Source organism: Apostichopus japonicus, chromosome 22, assembly GCF_037975245.1.
Source record: "Apostichopus japonicus isolate 1M-3 chromosome 22, ASM3797524v1, whole genome shotgun sequence".
Lineage (NCBI taxonomy): Eukaryota > Metazoa > Echinodermata > Holothuroidea > Aspidochirotida > Stichopodidae > Apostichopus > Apostichopus japonicus.
In genome coordinates, this window is record NC_092582.1 from 21974819 (window position 1) to 21992806 (window position 17988).

General features: G+C 37.3%; 1 protein-coding gene across 4 annotated transcripts in view; it reads right to left on the reverse strand.

Annotated features, from left to right (window-relative positions):
* Positions 1 to 17988, reverse strand: part of LOC139963359 (ATP-binding cassette sub-family A member 2-like) — an 84782-nt gene that overhangs the window by 50019 nt on the left and 16775 nt on the right. For all 4 annotated transcript variants that reach the window (XM_071964030.1, XM_071964029.1, XM_071964028.1 and 1 more), the window contains exons 5-10: positions 16923 to 17080; positions 12542 to 12663; positions 7233 to 7499; positions 2705 to 2806; positions 1061 to 1168; positions 262 to 324 (exon numbers count right to left, since the gene is read on the reverse strand). In XM_071964030.1, the coding sequence (XP_071820131.1) occupies positions 262 to 324; positions 1061 to 1168; positions 2705 to 2806; positions 7233 to 7499; positions 12542 to 12663; positions 16923 to 17080 (820 nt within the window). The remainder of the gene's footprint in view (positions 1 to 261; positions 325 to 1060; positions 1169 to 2704; positions 2807 to 7232; positions 7500 to 12541; positions 12664 to 16922; positions 17081 to 17988) is intronic.

The following is a 17988-nucleotide window of genomic DNA, read 5'->3' on the forward strand; positions in this document are numbered from 1 at the left end:
TAAGGACTCCAAAAACTATCATTCCCTAGCAACACCACAGTTATGTCAGAAATTAAAATGCTGACAGGATCAGATTATCTCGTGCCACATTTCATAGTGTTGGGATTTTATGTACGCTGTGCAGCATGCACGACAGGTATGAAGGTCCAAGATGGACGTCATTTTCCTCACCCACGGGATAACGGCACATTAAAGTCTTTCATTAGTGAATGCTGCTGCTACATTGACTACATAATAAACAGGTGACTAAAATATATGTACCTCATCCATCAGAGCAGCGGTCATATTCTTCATCCTTGACAATTCTTCATCGGTAATATTCAACTGAAAAACAAATCAATAAGAGGAGGCAATCAAATTTTAGTACCGGCTGGCAAGCGGTAATCAAACCACTTGTGTTGTAAGGAACAGAGTCATAAAAACTTCTATATTGTTGTGCATGTTATATATGTTACTAATGCATTGTCCATTTTCTGTAAATCCTTCAACATGTTGTACATGCTTCAACTTAACAAATTTTTATTGTTTGGGGGAGGGGGGATCCAACGCCATTGCACTATTCAACCACATGGTCTCAACATTCACGAAGGGAATGGCTAAACTTACTCCCCCCCCCCTAATGTTGGATTTCCCCATCTCCCTTCATACTCCAGCACTCTCATCCTTTCTATACTCTTTCACAGGTTTCCTTCCTTTTCCCTACCTCCCCCTCCCCTTACCCCCCCCCCACCTTTGCATTCAGTCCAGTTTACATGGACTATCATTCTCTATTCTTTCCTCTGCCTTACCCTTTCCCCCCCCCCCCTCCCCTATCCTCATTGCTAATATGTCTAATTCTAACTGTCTGTCCCTCTATGTCTCTTAATGTGTCTTAATTTGTTTTTGTTTCAGTTAACATCTGAAGAAGATCCTGCTAGGATTAAAAGGTAAGGCCCTGTTAACTTTGGTCATAAATCATATTACTTGGTAAGTTCTTAACTGGTCTCTGATATTAGTGAATTGATCACATGAATCAATTTGGCCTAAATTCCAGAATAAAAGCAAACACTTCGATACTCACCAAGTCAAGAACTTTTCCTGTATCGATTTGATCATGAAGTTCATTTGAGAGGCTCTCAAAGATATCATAAGAGTCCTCCCTGTTGCAAGTAGCATCTGCAAAGCTCCTCTGCAATGAATATGCATAGGAATAATTATCATGAATATGCATAAACCTTTGCAAAACCATTTGAAAAACATTCATCCCCCACTAATCATATTTTTATTTATTCTGAAAGGAATATCTTGAGTATTCTTATATTAAGTGAACAGCTTTCATTTTGTTTTACCAGGTTCACATTTTGATGTCTGTCAGCCAAAAAAAAATGTTATTGAAACTTCTCTAACATTATAAGAATTTCAAGGAATCATAAAATTTGAAAAAACACAAACAAAACATGATACAGACAATTACATAAAGACTTGTTTCCTTTCTGATCCTGTTCCTATATAAGGCATTAATTAAATAGTTTGTCACTCTTCTGTAATATACATGTATGTAATATACATGTAATATATATGTAATATACATGTATGTAATATACATATATGTAATATACATGTATGTAATATACATGTATGTAATATACATGTATGTAATATACATGTAATATACATGTATGTAATATACATGTAATATATATGTTATATACATGTAATATACATGTAATATATATGTAATATACATGGATGTAATATACATGGATGTAATATACATGGATGTAATATACATGTATGTAATATACATGTAATATATATGTTATATACATGTAATATACATGTAATATAAATGAATGTAAATCTCAGCACAGTTCAATGCTGATTTTATTTTCACTCAGTTTATTGTGATATATTTAACGACCATACAAAAGGGCCTTCAAGAGGTTCAATCGAATTTCTGATTACTTTGATATGCAAAGCAAAGAGATCATCAAGACAACCCCCCCTCACCCCAACCCCCCCCCCCCCCCACAACCTTTAAATAATTTTAAAAATATTACAGATAGTACAAAGCTCACCAAAAACGGCTTAACATATATTGTGATGTTATTTGTAAGAATACAACTTTACCATACACAGTAAATGCTGTTTTTAATCTTTCAGAAATAGCAAATTTTCATTTTGAAAATTCATAATAAATTAACATTCCAAAGTTGACCATTTTTGGTTTCCTAACTTACCTGTCTCCCCACAACCTTAGCATTCTTGTTTTAACATTCCTAAACGAGGCTGTTCATGAGGAATCTATTATTAACCCAAGTAGGTATAGTTTAACAGACATCCCGACTTTTAAATACAGTTTCTATCTGGTCCAAACTTTTCCACTGCATGGAAATGAAACATCTCACGTTCTATAAATAAATTCATTCAGTTAGCTACTTCAGAAAACTTGCAGACAGATTCTCACGCTATGCTCTTTCAACCATTAAGAGAACCATCTGTGCATATATAAGTCATACCTCAAACAAATTTCAAGGTTGTATTTTCTATCAACTTGGGGGGGGGGTACATTTCTTACTAAATATTTTACATTTGCTCCATTTTGTATCTTTTAGCTTTGGTAATATCAGGAGAAGGTTTTATGTTGATATAGCACTAACTCATTAAGAGTGTTTGCTCAAATGTCTCACATCCAGGTGTGACTAGATGACGTAAAACCGCTCACCGAGGTATTAAAATCAGTCTGGTTGTCGGAGTTGTATAAATCATGAACGGTCTCTTCATTGCACAAGACATCTTGTAGAGTCTCTGGGCTGAACAAGGAGTCCTGTAAAGAATGAAAAAGAAAAAAAGTGTAGTCTTATTACTAAAAAAATGTGAAGAGCTTAATATCCTATGAAGGCTAGGATATGAATTCAGTTTGGGGGATAATATAATCATAAACTGAAAAAATGATTGTAAAATGCACTTTGCAGAGAGTCTCAGCGCTGAACAAAGAATCCTCCCATAAAGAAGTAAATTGTATAGAGCATATTGTACTCTTCTTGACATACAGTTTCATAACTCAGTCCTAGTTGAGAGATATGAATTAATAAACTACATCTTCACCCTTCCTTATATCTCACAAGAGTCTGCATTTCCAGACTCTTAACCCAGAATCCCTTTCAAACGGTTCGGTTTTTATTGCTCACTCGCATCGATCATCAATATTTTGACAATTTATTCTTGCCTCGTTGATGACACACGAACAAGTTTAATAATTATTTATTGGCAAGTCCTTAACAAAAACCACTGCATTGTATCTGTAAGACATTATAGTCTGTCATTCATTAATCGATATTTGGTATCCTGGTTCGTAAAGCGTGCTGAGCAGAAGAATATAGAAACAGATTCAGAAATCGGCCTTCTCTTTCCATCAGGAGAAAATTCTGCATCAATAGTGTAGTTACTTGCATTATTAGTATTAGAGTTAATGGTTCAGTAAAAACAAAAATGCAGCATGCTGCTCAGCCTAATCGTGATTTAATATCAAACAATCGAGATTATCTCAGATTATCTGAGATGAATGACTGTCAGATATAGCTCAGAAAACATCAATTTATAGTCCATGTAAACTGGACTGAATGCAAAGGTGGGAGGATAGGGGAGGGGGAGGGGGAGGGAGGGGAAAGGATAAGGCAGAGGGGAGAATAGAGAATGATAGTCCACGTAAACTGGACTGAATACAAAGGTGGGGGGATAGGGGAGGGGGAGGGAGGAGTAGGATAAGGCACAGGCGAGAAAGAAATAATGATTTATGAATTACTAGAAGAACAGTCTATTACAATCTAGTTATATACATGTTACAACTCATCGATTAGTGGATCCACCAATTATAGTTTATAGAAGAAACAAAAGTGAAGCAGAGGGGAATGAGAAAGGAGAATAGGAAACGTTCAATGGGAGAGGGGAAGGGGGAAAGAGGATGGAGGAAATTTGAAGCAAAGGGGAGGGGGGAAGGGGATATGGAGGGTGGAAGAGGGGGCATGTAAGGGACAAATTAACATTGTACTTGACTGACAGACACACAACAATATCCAAGGGTCTCTATGGGGGGAAACATGGAGCCATCCCCCTCTACTCCTGTTACAGGGCTCAATCAATTCCATTCTTACTGTGCATACGGATTACAACTATTTGACTCACTCTGCCAACAACACTGGCTCACTAATGAGATTTTACTTACTTTGCCTATCTGTACTGTCTGCACTGAACAAACAGGGCTGCATCCATGATGCCAATTCACAATAGAATGTTGACACAGGTTTTGCTAAATTCCTACAGTAAACTGAACATGTTGTAGACCTACAGTAAGGCAGTAGTACGATATATTGGTTTATTGGCTAACAAATATTCAAGGCAAATTTCACCCTCAGGAAGGGCAGGGGAGGGGAGGGGAGGGGAAGAATCGTGAACTAATTTTGAGGATCACATAAATACAAAGAAGATTAGTATTAGGAATGAACAATGTGTGTGGATTCTTTGCAAGTTCTGGACAACATTTGCTGCCATGGAAAGTATGTAGTGGAATAGGAATTGTTACTTTTGGCAGTATCTATCCATGGGAGAAAAGAAATCATATATCTTTAAAGTAACTGTTTGATGGGTTTTGTAAATGTCAGTCAGTTCCAACCTTCTTTGAAGATGAATGTGAATGAATGAATGAGTAGTCAACATTCCAACTGTTCGTACAACAAAGTTGCAGAGACGACACTGTTCTAAACACAACCTTTCGAATTAGGAAAACGTTTTCAAAATGATCGTGCTATTTCCTTTAAATTGGTAATTCATGTGAAATGAATTTGAGAAGGACGGAATAACTAACTTGCCCATTTTATAGCATTGCTGCATTTGAGTAACAGATGGAGAAACTAATGAACCAAAACTATTTAGCAAACAGTTGCTATTAAAGTTTATTGACATCTTAACATTTCTCTTAGGCCTCGAATTGGCAGCTCTACTCGCACAGCCACGCATTTGTGGTTGATAACCAATATAGGAATATTTTTGCTGATTATTTTTTTTTCCCTACTGTACATGACTTCTATGACCTCTAGTGACTTTGCCAACATCAGTCAATATTTCTCTTGCCATCATTTCGTGCACGGACAAAGCTCATTCACACATCTTACACACACACATTAGCACCCAAGATGCCCAGGGGCTTACATGTGAAGATAACTACGTTCATCGTTCTCATAATTTCTCGTGCGTTATTCAGTACCAAGTAGTTGCACATTGCTTGTAACAGCTAGTGTACCTAAATGTTGATTAATTGTATTACTGCATCTCTCTCTCTATCGCGCTCTCTCCCTCTCTCAGAAAGACGCCAGTATGCAAATTAACAGCGATGCATTATTCATAGTACATCTTCTTCAATGTACATCTTCTTTGAGTAACCGTGACAACACAACCATGTATGTTTTTGCAAAAGAAGTAGGGACTGGATGCAGCAATGTGAAAGTATATCTTCCTGCTCTTTTTTTAGAATAAGAATTTCACCATGGCTTTTAGTTCAAGTAAGAAAACTAGTAGAAATAAAGAATTCACCATGGCTTTTAGTTCAAGTAAGAAAACTAATACAAATTACACAAAATATGTAGTTTGTGTAGCTATATATGATGACAGACTATAATATACTACAATATCATCTTTATTAGCAAAAAAAAACACAATATAGTGGACACTCTGACACTGACATGTACAAATCTCTTCAACTTACTGAAACTAATTTCAAGCTAAATTTAACCAACTTTGAGCAACGGACAAAATTTTAGCTTTTACTTCCCCTTCAACTGAGGCATACAGAGATAAGACTCCTTTATTTATTGATCATTCCTAGAGTAGATCTACACAGACTCCTCTGAAAAGAGACAAACTCACAAACAACCCGGCTTAAATTGAGGCTTTGGTTTGAATATTAATGAATCAACCTGTATTTGTATCCAAGGATTCAACCAAAATGGGCTCCTCCTCAAACAGAGAATATTTATTAAGCCTAAAACCCAAAGAAACAAACAAAACAAAAACCACTAAAGGCCAAGAAGATGGTCCTGGATGGGAAAACAAGAGTTATATCAAATTATCAACTCTTATCCCTTGAGAGAGCTTAACTTCAATTAACTGCTCACTTAAGAAGGTTTACTTTTAACTACACTTGAGGTCAAATTGTGTAAACTTTAGGGTATTTTAAACAGGCTAATCAAATGTAGGTAAACAACTGCAGATAAAACTGCACTATACATATCTATATGTATATATATCTTGGAGGTACTATCTCTTCAGTTAGTTTCGAACTAACAAGCTTATCAGGGCTTTTAGTACCTTGGAAAATTTAACCATCATCACAGGATCTAATAGTCAGAATGTCCACAGCACAACGTCTTATGGAGTTCACTTTATTATATGTAATATCTATTCATGTATGATATTAATATACAGTATCTATAGGAATTTAAGTTTTTTAAGTTGTAGATGTTATTAAAAAAAAATTCAATACACTGCTACAAGTCCAGGCTGTATTTCTATACAAATTTTGCTTTCCAGAAATGAGCTTTTTAGACAAGGGAGGTTCATCAATTGAAGTGACTGGCCTGTTAAGTCTATAAATACACAGACCATTAGTTCAGTTACTCAGATGCAACACAAACCTTAAAGAAGAAAACATCTAACTATTTATGATCTCGTTACATTACACATTCTCTTACACAGGCTCTCTAGTGGATAAGCAGTTTGCTCACAGTTTATTTTTAATTATTTATGATCTCATCAAATGACATGTTTACAATCCATTTCAAACTTGAAATGGACAAATGGTGTTTGAATGTCATCCAGGACTAGTTTTATTGTCCATATTAAGTTTTAAAAAAAACTAGTTCTGGTTGAGTTTAGTAGAATTCATAAGGAAAAATGGATTTACATTATGAGTTTAGTCTGCACTGAAGCACCACATTCATCGTCAAGTTAGCCATAAAGGATCATTCCCACATGTCTTATTTAATATGAATATATATCTTGATAAATTTAGAATATATATTTAGCAATAGAAATATTACCCACAAATTTTTCCGTCTTCTCAAATTATTACATATCAAGACTAAACTTCTGCCAAAAGCCATCCTTTCACAGGTCAATAGGCATTAACAGACATATTCTTCAATATGCAATGACAGATCTACCCCTGTAAACACCCCATCTGCTACTACTATACTTACCTCAAAGCTGTTGACGAGCCCTTCTGAGAGACTGTCTTCCCCTTCGGATGATCCAGATTGTGGCCCACCTACTGGGGTCCCGGACAGTATGCCAAGGACCCCCGTTACACTGTAAATACTGCTCTTAGATTCGTGTCTGTACAGGGCCCCGTGATTGAGGCCGCCAAATCGTCTGTTGATGAACTCTTGGTAATCTGTGTAGTTGTGAGTGCTACCGTCATCCTCGGATACATTCCTCGGTTCAGACCCGTACAGTATCTTATAAACCTGTAGCATGGAAACAGACGGGGGATTAAAACAGGCATCATTTATCATCTTGTAGAATGAATGTACCCTACAGCAGTGACAGAACAATGAATGAAGACAAGGGAAGGAGGAGAGAGGAGGGAGAGAGGGGGTGGGAAGGAGGGGGAGAGGGGAGGGAAGGGGGGAGAGAAAGGGGAAGGTGGGAGGGAAGATAAGGGGAGGGAGGAAAGGGGAGAGAGGAGACGGGTGAGAGGAGGGGGAAGACCTGTGGGAGAGAAGAGAGGGGGTGGGAGGGAGGGGGAGATTGGAGGGAAGGGAGAGAGGTGGGAGAGGTGGGAGAGAGGTGGGAGAGAGGTGGAAGGTGGGAGGAAAGATAGGGGAGGGAGGGAAGGGATGAGAGGAGAGAGGAGGGAGAGATGGGGTGGGAGGGAGGGGGAAAGGGGAGGGAATGGGGAGACGTGGGAGAGAGGGGGAAGGTGGGAGGAAAGATAGGGGAGGGAGGGAAGGGATGAGAGGAGAGGGGTGAGAGGAGGGGGAAGGTGGGAGGGAAGAAAGGGGGAGGGAGGAAAGGGGAGAGAGGAGAGAGAGGGGTGAGAGATGGGGGTGAGAGGAGGGGGAGAGGGAGAGGGGAGAGAGGAGGAGGAGGAGAGGGGAGAGAGGAGGAGGAGAGGGGAGAGAGGAGGGTGAGAGGGGGGGAAAGGAGGAAGAGAGGGAAAGCGGGGAGAGAGAAGAGAGGGGGAGAGAGAAGAGAGGGGGAGAGAAGAGAGGGAGAGTGGAGAGAGAGAGAAGGGAGATGGGAGAAGAGAGGGGAGAAGGGAGGGAGGAGGGAGGGAGGTAAACTGAGAGAAGAGGATGGTGAGTGGAGGGGAATGAAGGCGGATGAAGAATGAAAATATTTTCATATGCAAACGATGTTACTTCTCTAACCTACTGTAAGTTTGTAAAAGTTGCTCAAAATTCATTTACCCAAAGAGGAACATGAGTTCTAAAAGTAAAATGAATGGTCTCATTTTCAGTAGCTCCCTTAAAACTATTGGACTTTGCTTCCTCTAATGGGCAGAAAAGAGATGCATTGAATGGACAGGCATCCATTACAAACATCTCAATAGATCCTCAACTTAGACAAAATAAACTTGCATCCTAATTTCATATTACTCTAACATATATTACTGAATCTAAAAAAACAAAAAATGTCTTTGCTCTTTAAATATCCACTTCAGAACAACTCAACTAATGAAGACTTGCACATGTCTGACGCACCTTATATACGTAAGCTGTACTGACTACCGTCTTTCTCATTATTTGTAATTCTGTAAGACATGGTCACATGGCCATCATTTTTCCATTTCATACTCTTACGTCGATCCTTGAAGATTCATAATTGCACACACGCTCATCAAAAAAATTTCAGCTGCATGCTGGGAACAACTTTGAGAGTTACAGGTAGTCTATTTCATAATTCAAATGTCTGGTTCAATTCATAAGCCATTCCTGTAGATGGGTACAAACTTTCAAAAACTGAGCTGGGTAGACATACAGCTCGCTGCCTGCAGTTATGACTATCAAAGGGTTTCAGCAAATCTTCACTATGTTAGAAGCAATTCCCGCATGTGTATATTGTTTAATATATTCTACCGTTACTTCATCAATCTTGGTGTCTGTTTATAGACTTTAGTGTCGTTAAACTTGTACAATGAACTACAAGTGCATGCATGCTCAGAACCATATGGTAGAGAGTACACATGTTTATTGAACTTCTAATGTACTACAGGATGGCAGATTAGTCATCAATCTAGTTTATGTTACATCATATAGACTTTAGTATCATCTAACTTACAGTTCCATGGACAACATTGAGTGCATTCTCAGTACCATATGGAAGAAGATGCTGCTGATGTAAACATCAGGTCCGTTATAAACTATTAAACTGTATTTATGTTGTTTTAAATCTAATTCTTTGGTTCATGGTTCGAAATACAGTATGTACAAACTGTATACTGCTTAAAACTTAATGAACATTTTAACATGGATTAGAATATATATACTGTATTGAACCACAACAACTTTCACAAATCTAGAACTATCCAGGTATGTAACTTGTTGGTTAGTGGATCAATAGATACCTCTTGAAGAGTTTAGGCTGAGCCGGGACATGCATGCTGGCATCCACCACAATGGGATGATGCCAATTGTTTTGGCCCTACTAAAGTACCACACAAAAGAACTGACTGCTCTAATCCCCGTAGAGGGGGTTTCACTTGCCGTAATGAGAAAACTGTTCACACTATGTGTTTGTTTAGTTGAATGTATTGTAATATTAGCATACATGCCTGGTCCGTATACAGCTGAAAGATCGTCTGCTACAAACCCCTCCCTATGATTAAATGTCTATGTATTTGGCATGTAATATGAATTAGTAGGCTAACAGCCTATACAATCTGGTTACAATCAATGTTACAACATGTGTACTTAATGAATTACAATATAGACATTGTATGTAAATATTATCAACATGAACATGACAGACGAGAAGACAAAATGAATCAACATCAGTTTAGGATCCCAAAGTAGCTGAAAGCTGTGTCCAATATGTCAATAAAAATTATATATCTTTGTTATATTTGAAGGAATATTAAATTGTGCAATATGATCCAAGTCAAATCCGACAAACTTTATCTCCTTTTTATTTACGATAATGAGGAAACAGTATCTGCCGAGTCACAATCTATTGGCTACATTCCTTCAGATTCTGCTTAACTATGCAGGTATTATAGACTTACAGTACATTAGCGTAATTTTGAATTCCCACTTTGCATTTATTATTACTAGAATGTCCTTAATAGTATATCATTATTTATTCATACAGTATCCTTTTAGCATAACTGAAACCACACTGAGAATACCATTTGCACAACAACAACAAAAGACACACAGATCTATGTATATATATATATGGAAGATATTATGTCACCACAAACTTTGACCTAGACATGATTTACAGAGAATGTCGTAAATTACACCACCGTGCACTTTCACCAGTTACAAGTTCTCAAATATATAAAATTAGGAAATTATGAGAATCCAAGTTTGATTACATCAAGAATATCAAACCCTACTATATATACAGTATGTTTGGAAATGTCTGTCTACAGTAAAGTATTTCTAATGGACTTTGTTTTATATGCACATTTAATTAATAAATTAAGAAGCTTTTTAGCTTTATAAATACCTAAATATGATTTATTCAAAAGACCTTGAGAACAGCATAATTTGCATAAGAAAAAAAAATCTTCCTTTTACAGTACTACACTTCTAAAAGTACTATGACTTCTTCAAAGTTGAAACCGTCCTTTTTCAAACTTGCATGATTTCAAATATCGACTTCTCATTGTCAAGCAAACTATTGTGACTCTATTGCACTTTGAAGAAAGGAACCCTATATACTGTAGTTTATTATTTTCGGCTGGCGCATGGGAGACGTTGGAATCTTCTTTTTCAAACAAATTATCTTGATATCCTTGACCTCTGACCTCAACAACTACTAAGATATAAAATGACTCAGAGAAAAATTGTTCATATATATTGCTGATGATTTCAATATCTTTTCTAACTTGGATCCCCATAAGATGATACATGTATGCAAATTTTTACAAGCAACGTTAGGTAGGAACAATTACAATGTTTCAGTTCATGTGATCTGCCTAGGGTGCAACATTATTAATTTGCATACGCCAGTATAGTGCAATATGTAATTAACAACACTTGTACGTGTGTGTAAACAGGATTCTGTCCTTCAAAACAGTCAGATAGAGAGTTAATTTCACCCATCTACAGGTACAACCAATTAAACTTAATGGCGTAAATCAGTTTTCACTGTACTTTCGACATTATTTACACATCACAAACTTGGTGAAACCTCATTTTGATATCATTGATTAAAAGTGAGGGTGCTTAAGGTCTTTAGTTTTGTATTGTTTGTTGTGTATTTTGGAGTGTGCAAAACTATCTTCTCTCCCAATTAAAACACTTTCATTTTACTGCATAAAATCTACTCACTCAAGTGGCTGTATGATGCAACGATGATGAGAAACCTATCATATTAATTAACTCATTGAAGTTATGCAAATGAGCAACCAATCATAGTTAATTAACTCATTGAAGTTATGCAAATACAACTAAAAGGGGGGGAAAACCCAAAAATGCTGTACAGAACAAACAATTTAACTACTGTATGTGGTAAAATGCTTATGGTTCCTTTTCTCTTTTCTTTTTTTAACTTTTATTTCTTGCTTTTGCATAGATTCCTAAGGGTGCACTATCATAAATGAAACTAGGAAACTGAGAGAAGCAAAAATTCTCCTAACAATTACAAAGCTCGCAATAAAAGTATCTTTACTAGAATTGAAATAATGGAGCGGCCTAATTTATCAAAAGCACTCAACCGTATCACCACTTGCCTCTACCACTGCCCACTTTATCTTTATGTATGTTTACTATAGTTCACATTCATAAGGTATCTACAGTATAGTGCAATGTAAAACCATCTTCAAACAGCTGTTAAGTCAAAGGCCCTAAAGCAATCTATATTATTTATATGCCCGTAAATTAGCTAGCTAGTTGGCACCCACCTGCCCCTCCAGTGGGCCATGTGCTACCAGTAACATATCCGTGGTCCTACATCAATCTGTACAATGCCTGTAATTACCTAGTAAGCTAGCACCCACCTGCACCTCCAGTGGGCCATGTGCTATCAGTAACATATCTGTGGTCCTACATCAATCTGTACTATGCCTGTAATTACCTAGTAAGCTAGCACCCACCTGCACCTCCAGTGGGCCATGTGCTATCAGTAACATATCTGTGGTCCTACATCAATCTGTACAATGCCTGTAATTACCTAGTAAGCTAGCACCCACCTCAAGTGGGTCCTGTGCTACCGGAATCATATTCATGGTCGCAAATCAATCTATACTATTTAATATACCCGTAAGGTCAGGACCTAGCTCGTTGGCACCCGCTTGCACCTCCAGTGGGTCCAAGCATTGCTACTTGTATATCCTTACCTCTGGTGTATTCATTTGATGGTTGATAATTTGGTCTGCGTCTGAATCTGACATGGATAAATTATTCTTTAAGAATTCTCTGAATTCGGTCTCATTCTTCAGGATGGATCCCAGATTAAAAGCTGTAGAGAGAACGAGGAAAATTAGGGCAATATATATACATATATTTCCAATATTACAATGTACGTTAAAAATAATCTTCCAAATATTGCTGACATTGAAAAAGAGAAAGCTTACATTTACAAGGATCATGTCTGCCTTTACTGGCTTGTGTCGATTCCTGCTTAAATTAATTTTGAAAATCGTTTTTACTCTAAATCTGTCATAAGAATTCTGAGGGAGAAAGCAATATAACCTACAAGAGTCTCAAATAATGAGATTAACGGTGGCTATCCTATACTGTTGTAGGAAATGAACTCTCTCTACAGAAGTTTCTTAATTATGTTGCGATCAGCATTTTGAAACATTTCCCCAGTGTCCCATTTACAATAAACTGAACTCTGATCAGCAGAAGATGTGTAATAAATTAATAATTGGGAAGATTTATGGCCAGAAATTAATGTTGAAGTGTTTATATAACTCAACAATAAAACCACTATCACAGTCTGCTTTCAATAATACATCTAGTCACAAGCAATGGAGACTGTTACTATTTATAGGAAAAAAATAGTGAGAATTTAATGGCCTGTGAAAAGGTGTTCACATCGCATTATTACTTTATTGAGGACAGAAAAGTGATGGATTTTCCATGGTCAAGTGTTTCATTGTAAAAAACTGAATCAGCATTTTGAAATATTTCCACTGTCCCATTTATAATAAACTGAATTCTGGTCAGAAGAAGATCATGTGTAATAAATTTATAATCCTGGGAAGATTTATGGCCAGAAATTAAATGTTGAAATGTTTATATAACTCAACAATAAAACCACTATCACAGTCTGCTTTCAATAATACATCAAGTCACAAGCAATGGAGACTGTTACTATTTATAGGAAGAAAATAGTGAGAATTTAATGACCTGTGAAAATGGTGTTCACATCGCATTATTACTTTATTGAGGACAAAAAGTGATGGATTTTGCACGGTCAAGTGTCCCATTGTAAACATGACGATAAATGTGTAATAAGTAGCAGGCCTGATGCTTTGATCCTAGCAACAGCTTCATATAAAGGACTTTTGCAGAGGTTAAGCTGCAGTTTGTTTTTAAACAGATTTTGATTTTGATCGCTATGATGAAGATAACGGGGTGGGGTTTAATATGTTATTCAAAGTTATATACTGTAACAATGAATTAAGTAGTCTGAGCAGAGATGTTTCAAAGCTCCAATGAGCATACCACAAATTTAACAGTTTAAATATTGTAATTAACTTAAGATGACCACATTTTTGCCAGGAAATCCAGGGACACGAGTTACCCTACACTACCCTAAGTTTCTCTGAAAAATAGTCAAAGCTTAAGTTAAAGCTCTTTCTACGGACGTAATTACTCTGCGCCTTTCTACAAATTCAAGGACGTTCCTAGGACACTTTTAGACCGGGGACGGGGCATGAAATCCAGGGAACTTATGTCCCCCGGAAATTGATGATATCTGGTCACCTTATTTGATAGATGATGTTGAAATTGATCACAATTGATCAGCAGTCCAATCTTTCTGCGATGTTAGACTATGACATGTAGCACCGGTAATCATTCACAACAAGGCATCCATAATGTCTGCATAACCTGTTCGTAGTGGTTATATTACATCCTGCTTGTACATAAAATAATTTATCGTTTTGATTAAAATCTGAAATATCAACTCAAATGACCCAAGATGCAGTGCTTAAATTTGCAATAACAGCTATAAACTCAGCATCCTCCATAGAAAGTCCAACTGACCATAGATCAACAAGGATAATAATTATTATGACAACCAAAAAGTGGTATTGGTAACTATGACAACACAGGTCTATATATTATAGCTGATGTGGTTTTTCAGCAGGTGCAGGGATTCAATCCACACCTTAAAAAACAGTATATATATTATTATTACCAAATATTATAGAGTTGGTTAAGTCCACTGTACACATACAGTACATTACTATGATAATTACCAAACAGAGTTGGAAAAGTCCACTGTATCTGGAGATACATAATTACTATATTATAATTACCAAACAGAGTTGGAAAAGTCCACTGTATCTGGAGATACATAATAACTATATTATAATTACCAAACAGAGTTGGGAGAGTCCACTGTACAAATTTATACAGAAAGTTTACTATCTTGTATTTACCATACATTGTTGGGAGAGTCCACTATATACCGAGGTACAGAATTACTAGATTATAATTACCAAACAGAGTTGGTTGAGTCCAATGTACACGTAAGTACAGAATTACTATATTATAATTATATACCATTTACATATATACTCTACAATATTCCTCAAAATCAATTCAAAAGGTGCTTTTAACAACTTTGTCAGTTAAGGCAAAGCATCTCTCCAACCAATTGACCTTTCCACTCACCAAATCTGCTTTAACAGATGCTGACCATGATGGTAACTGGCAACACAAAGATACCCCCCATCCTACAGTATGTTGTGTTTAACTTGTTGATTATTACTTACAAATTACACTACATTAAATATTCCATCTGATTCTGGCAAAAATTTATCCCGCCCCCATGCAGATAATAGGTTAGATTAAGCCATATGAAAGCTAACAAGAACCCTGACTCAAAAAAACCTCAATGTTTTTTATGTAAATATAAGGGATAAAATAGTATTTAGGAATATAATGAGTAATATTCTCTAGGCAAAATCCACCGCAGCCAGAATAAATTGCAGTGAGCGTCTCTCTAACCTTCGAGAATCAAACACACTCTTACTCAAAGATAGCCCACCAAGCACAGCCAATCGATGAACCATCCAATGACCTACTCAGGATTTGTTTGTCTGTTTCCATGCTAATGAAAGCTCCGTAATTGACAACTCAAGGTTTTCATTAAATTTTTTCCGCTTCTACTGAAGATACTGGGATAAACAAATTTAAATCTACCCTCTCCGCTGGTAGAGTTGACCATCCATTTGGAAACTAACTACCTGTACATGTATTTGGAATCATAGGTTGTTTTTCTCACGTGTTGTTTTGAACTTGAGCTTATGTAATACAAACTAAGTTGAAAGGAATACCATTAATATATATGATATCATGAAACTTCTTTAATTACTATCCTAAGAGATACATGATCCATACAGTACCAAAGAAACAGAGTTCCCCTTCTAACTTCATCCCAAGCACCCCCTATTCCCCCTCCCCCCCCCCCAATTCTAACCTAATATGCCTGCGAATGCACTGTTTTACAGGTACGTCTAAAAATTATTTCATTTCTTCTGAAGGGGTGATGATGATGATGGGAGTCTGCTTCAATGACCCCAGGGCAAACCCACTCTTGTTTTAAATGCTAACCCTGCTTCATGCCCCCTTCCTTATCCCCTGCTTCATCCCCTTCCTTATCCCCTGCTTCATCTCCCCTTCCTTATCCCATGCTTCATCCTCCCTTCCTCATCCCCTGCTTCATTCCCCCTTCATTATCCCCTGCTTCATGCCCCCTTACTTATCCCCTGCTTCATGCCCCCTTCCTTATCCCCTGCTTCATCCTCCCTTCCTCATCCCTTGCTTCATTCCCCCTTCATTATCCCCTGCTTCATGCCGTCTTCCTTATCCCCTGCTTCATGCCCCCTTTCTTATCCCCTGCTTAATGTCCCCTTTCTTATCCCCTGCTTCATTCCCCCTTCCTTATATCCCCTGCTTAATGTCCCCTTTCTTATCCCCTGCTTCATTCCCCCTTCCTTATCCCCTGCTTAATGTCCCTTTCTTATCCCCTGCTTCATGCCTTCTTCCTCATCTCCTGCTGCATCTCTCCTTCCTAATCCCCTGCCTAATTCCTGGCTTGTTCAGCCTATGCTTTAAGACGTGTTGTGTACGAGAGGTAAGTGGCATGGATAGCAAAACTAAAGAAATCAGATTATCTAAGGTGTAGTCCAACCAAGGTTATATCCCGATCCTCTCTGATACAGATTTATCCTAAATTTAGCATTTTTTAGCCTGCATGCCTGAGATGTGAGCATATGAAGAACATTCCATCTAAACATGGTTTCAAAGGATCAATACTCTGTAACCTTCCATCAATGACAACAAAAACTTGGCTCAAAAATCTCATCTTTTCTTCAAGAAAACAAACTTTGGGGGGGGGGGGGCCAAAACATTTGCAAACATTCTACAATGTCTAAAACGTCTAGAATGCCTTTATAATGATGGTCTAGATCATTTCTAAAGCTTCTTATCCGACAAAGCTAATTTGAAGCTAATGCAAATTAATGTATTGGTACTCACACCCGGCGTTTGCAAATTTATTTTCAATGGAGCCGTCGTAAAAGATGAGGTCGTTGAAAGTATCTGGAAGCATCTTGATGGACTTCAGGTCAAACTCCTCGTTGAACATTTTATTTCGGTTGATAACATCTTCCAATTGGTTCAGGAAGGAAGTGACTCTGAAAAACAAAGGCAATTTTCAATGATGAACTTATTCTCAAAAACATCGAGAAGGTTACCAAATGAACTTGCTACAAGGGCCATCTGGAGTGGAAAAAAATTGATTGCTCAAAGGAAAAGTGTCAGAGAGAACCACGATCTCGTCATAACGAGATTGCACCCATTTTGCAGGCCTAAAGGCCTGCCTAAATGATTTTAAGTGCAAGACTATGGGCCTCCCATTTATTAATCGTGGGCCGGACTGAACCTGTCATGGACCGGATTTGACCAGCAAGTCAATGACTGAGAACCCCTGTTGTGGACCGTGAGCACTTCCAATGAGCACTTCTCTAATTGGCATCTCTACATTTCACTGTAATTAACTCTAGTCTATACAATGATACACTATACCAACGAGCATTTAACATTGTGGATTGTTGATTGTACATGACATATCTGGGTTGAAGTGTCTATAATGCCAATTCCTTCATAAATGCAAATCACAAGTACTTCACAATTGACTTGTAGCTTCTACATACATGAATACATACATGTAGAAACCCTACTGACATAGTAAACCTTACAGTATGGTAGTATGGTATTAGAAAGCAGGTCAGTCTAAATATGCCCAGTTGCATGTGTTTATAAAGATACAGGAAGCAATTTCAGGGTATACTTTATCCGGCATCACATTTCAAAATGCTATAGATGCAAAATAGGCAAATTACTATACAAATTGCAAATATGTAGAGTAGTAGTTTTAGTTTCATAGGAACAATTGCATATTTACAATCTTGAGAAAGTTCACAACCTTCAAAACTGATATATATGCAAATTTTATCACCTAATTATTCCCTGAAATTCATGCACAGGCAGTTACAGACGACCACTACTAAATACCGGCTTCAAGTCTTCAGTGCTAGTATTG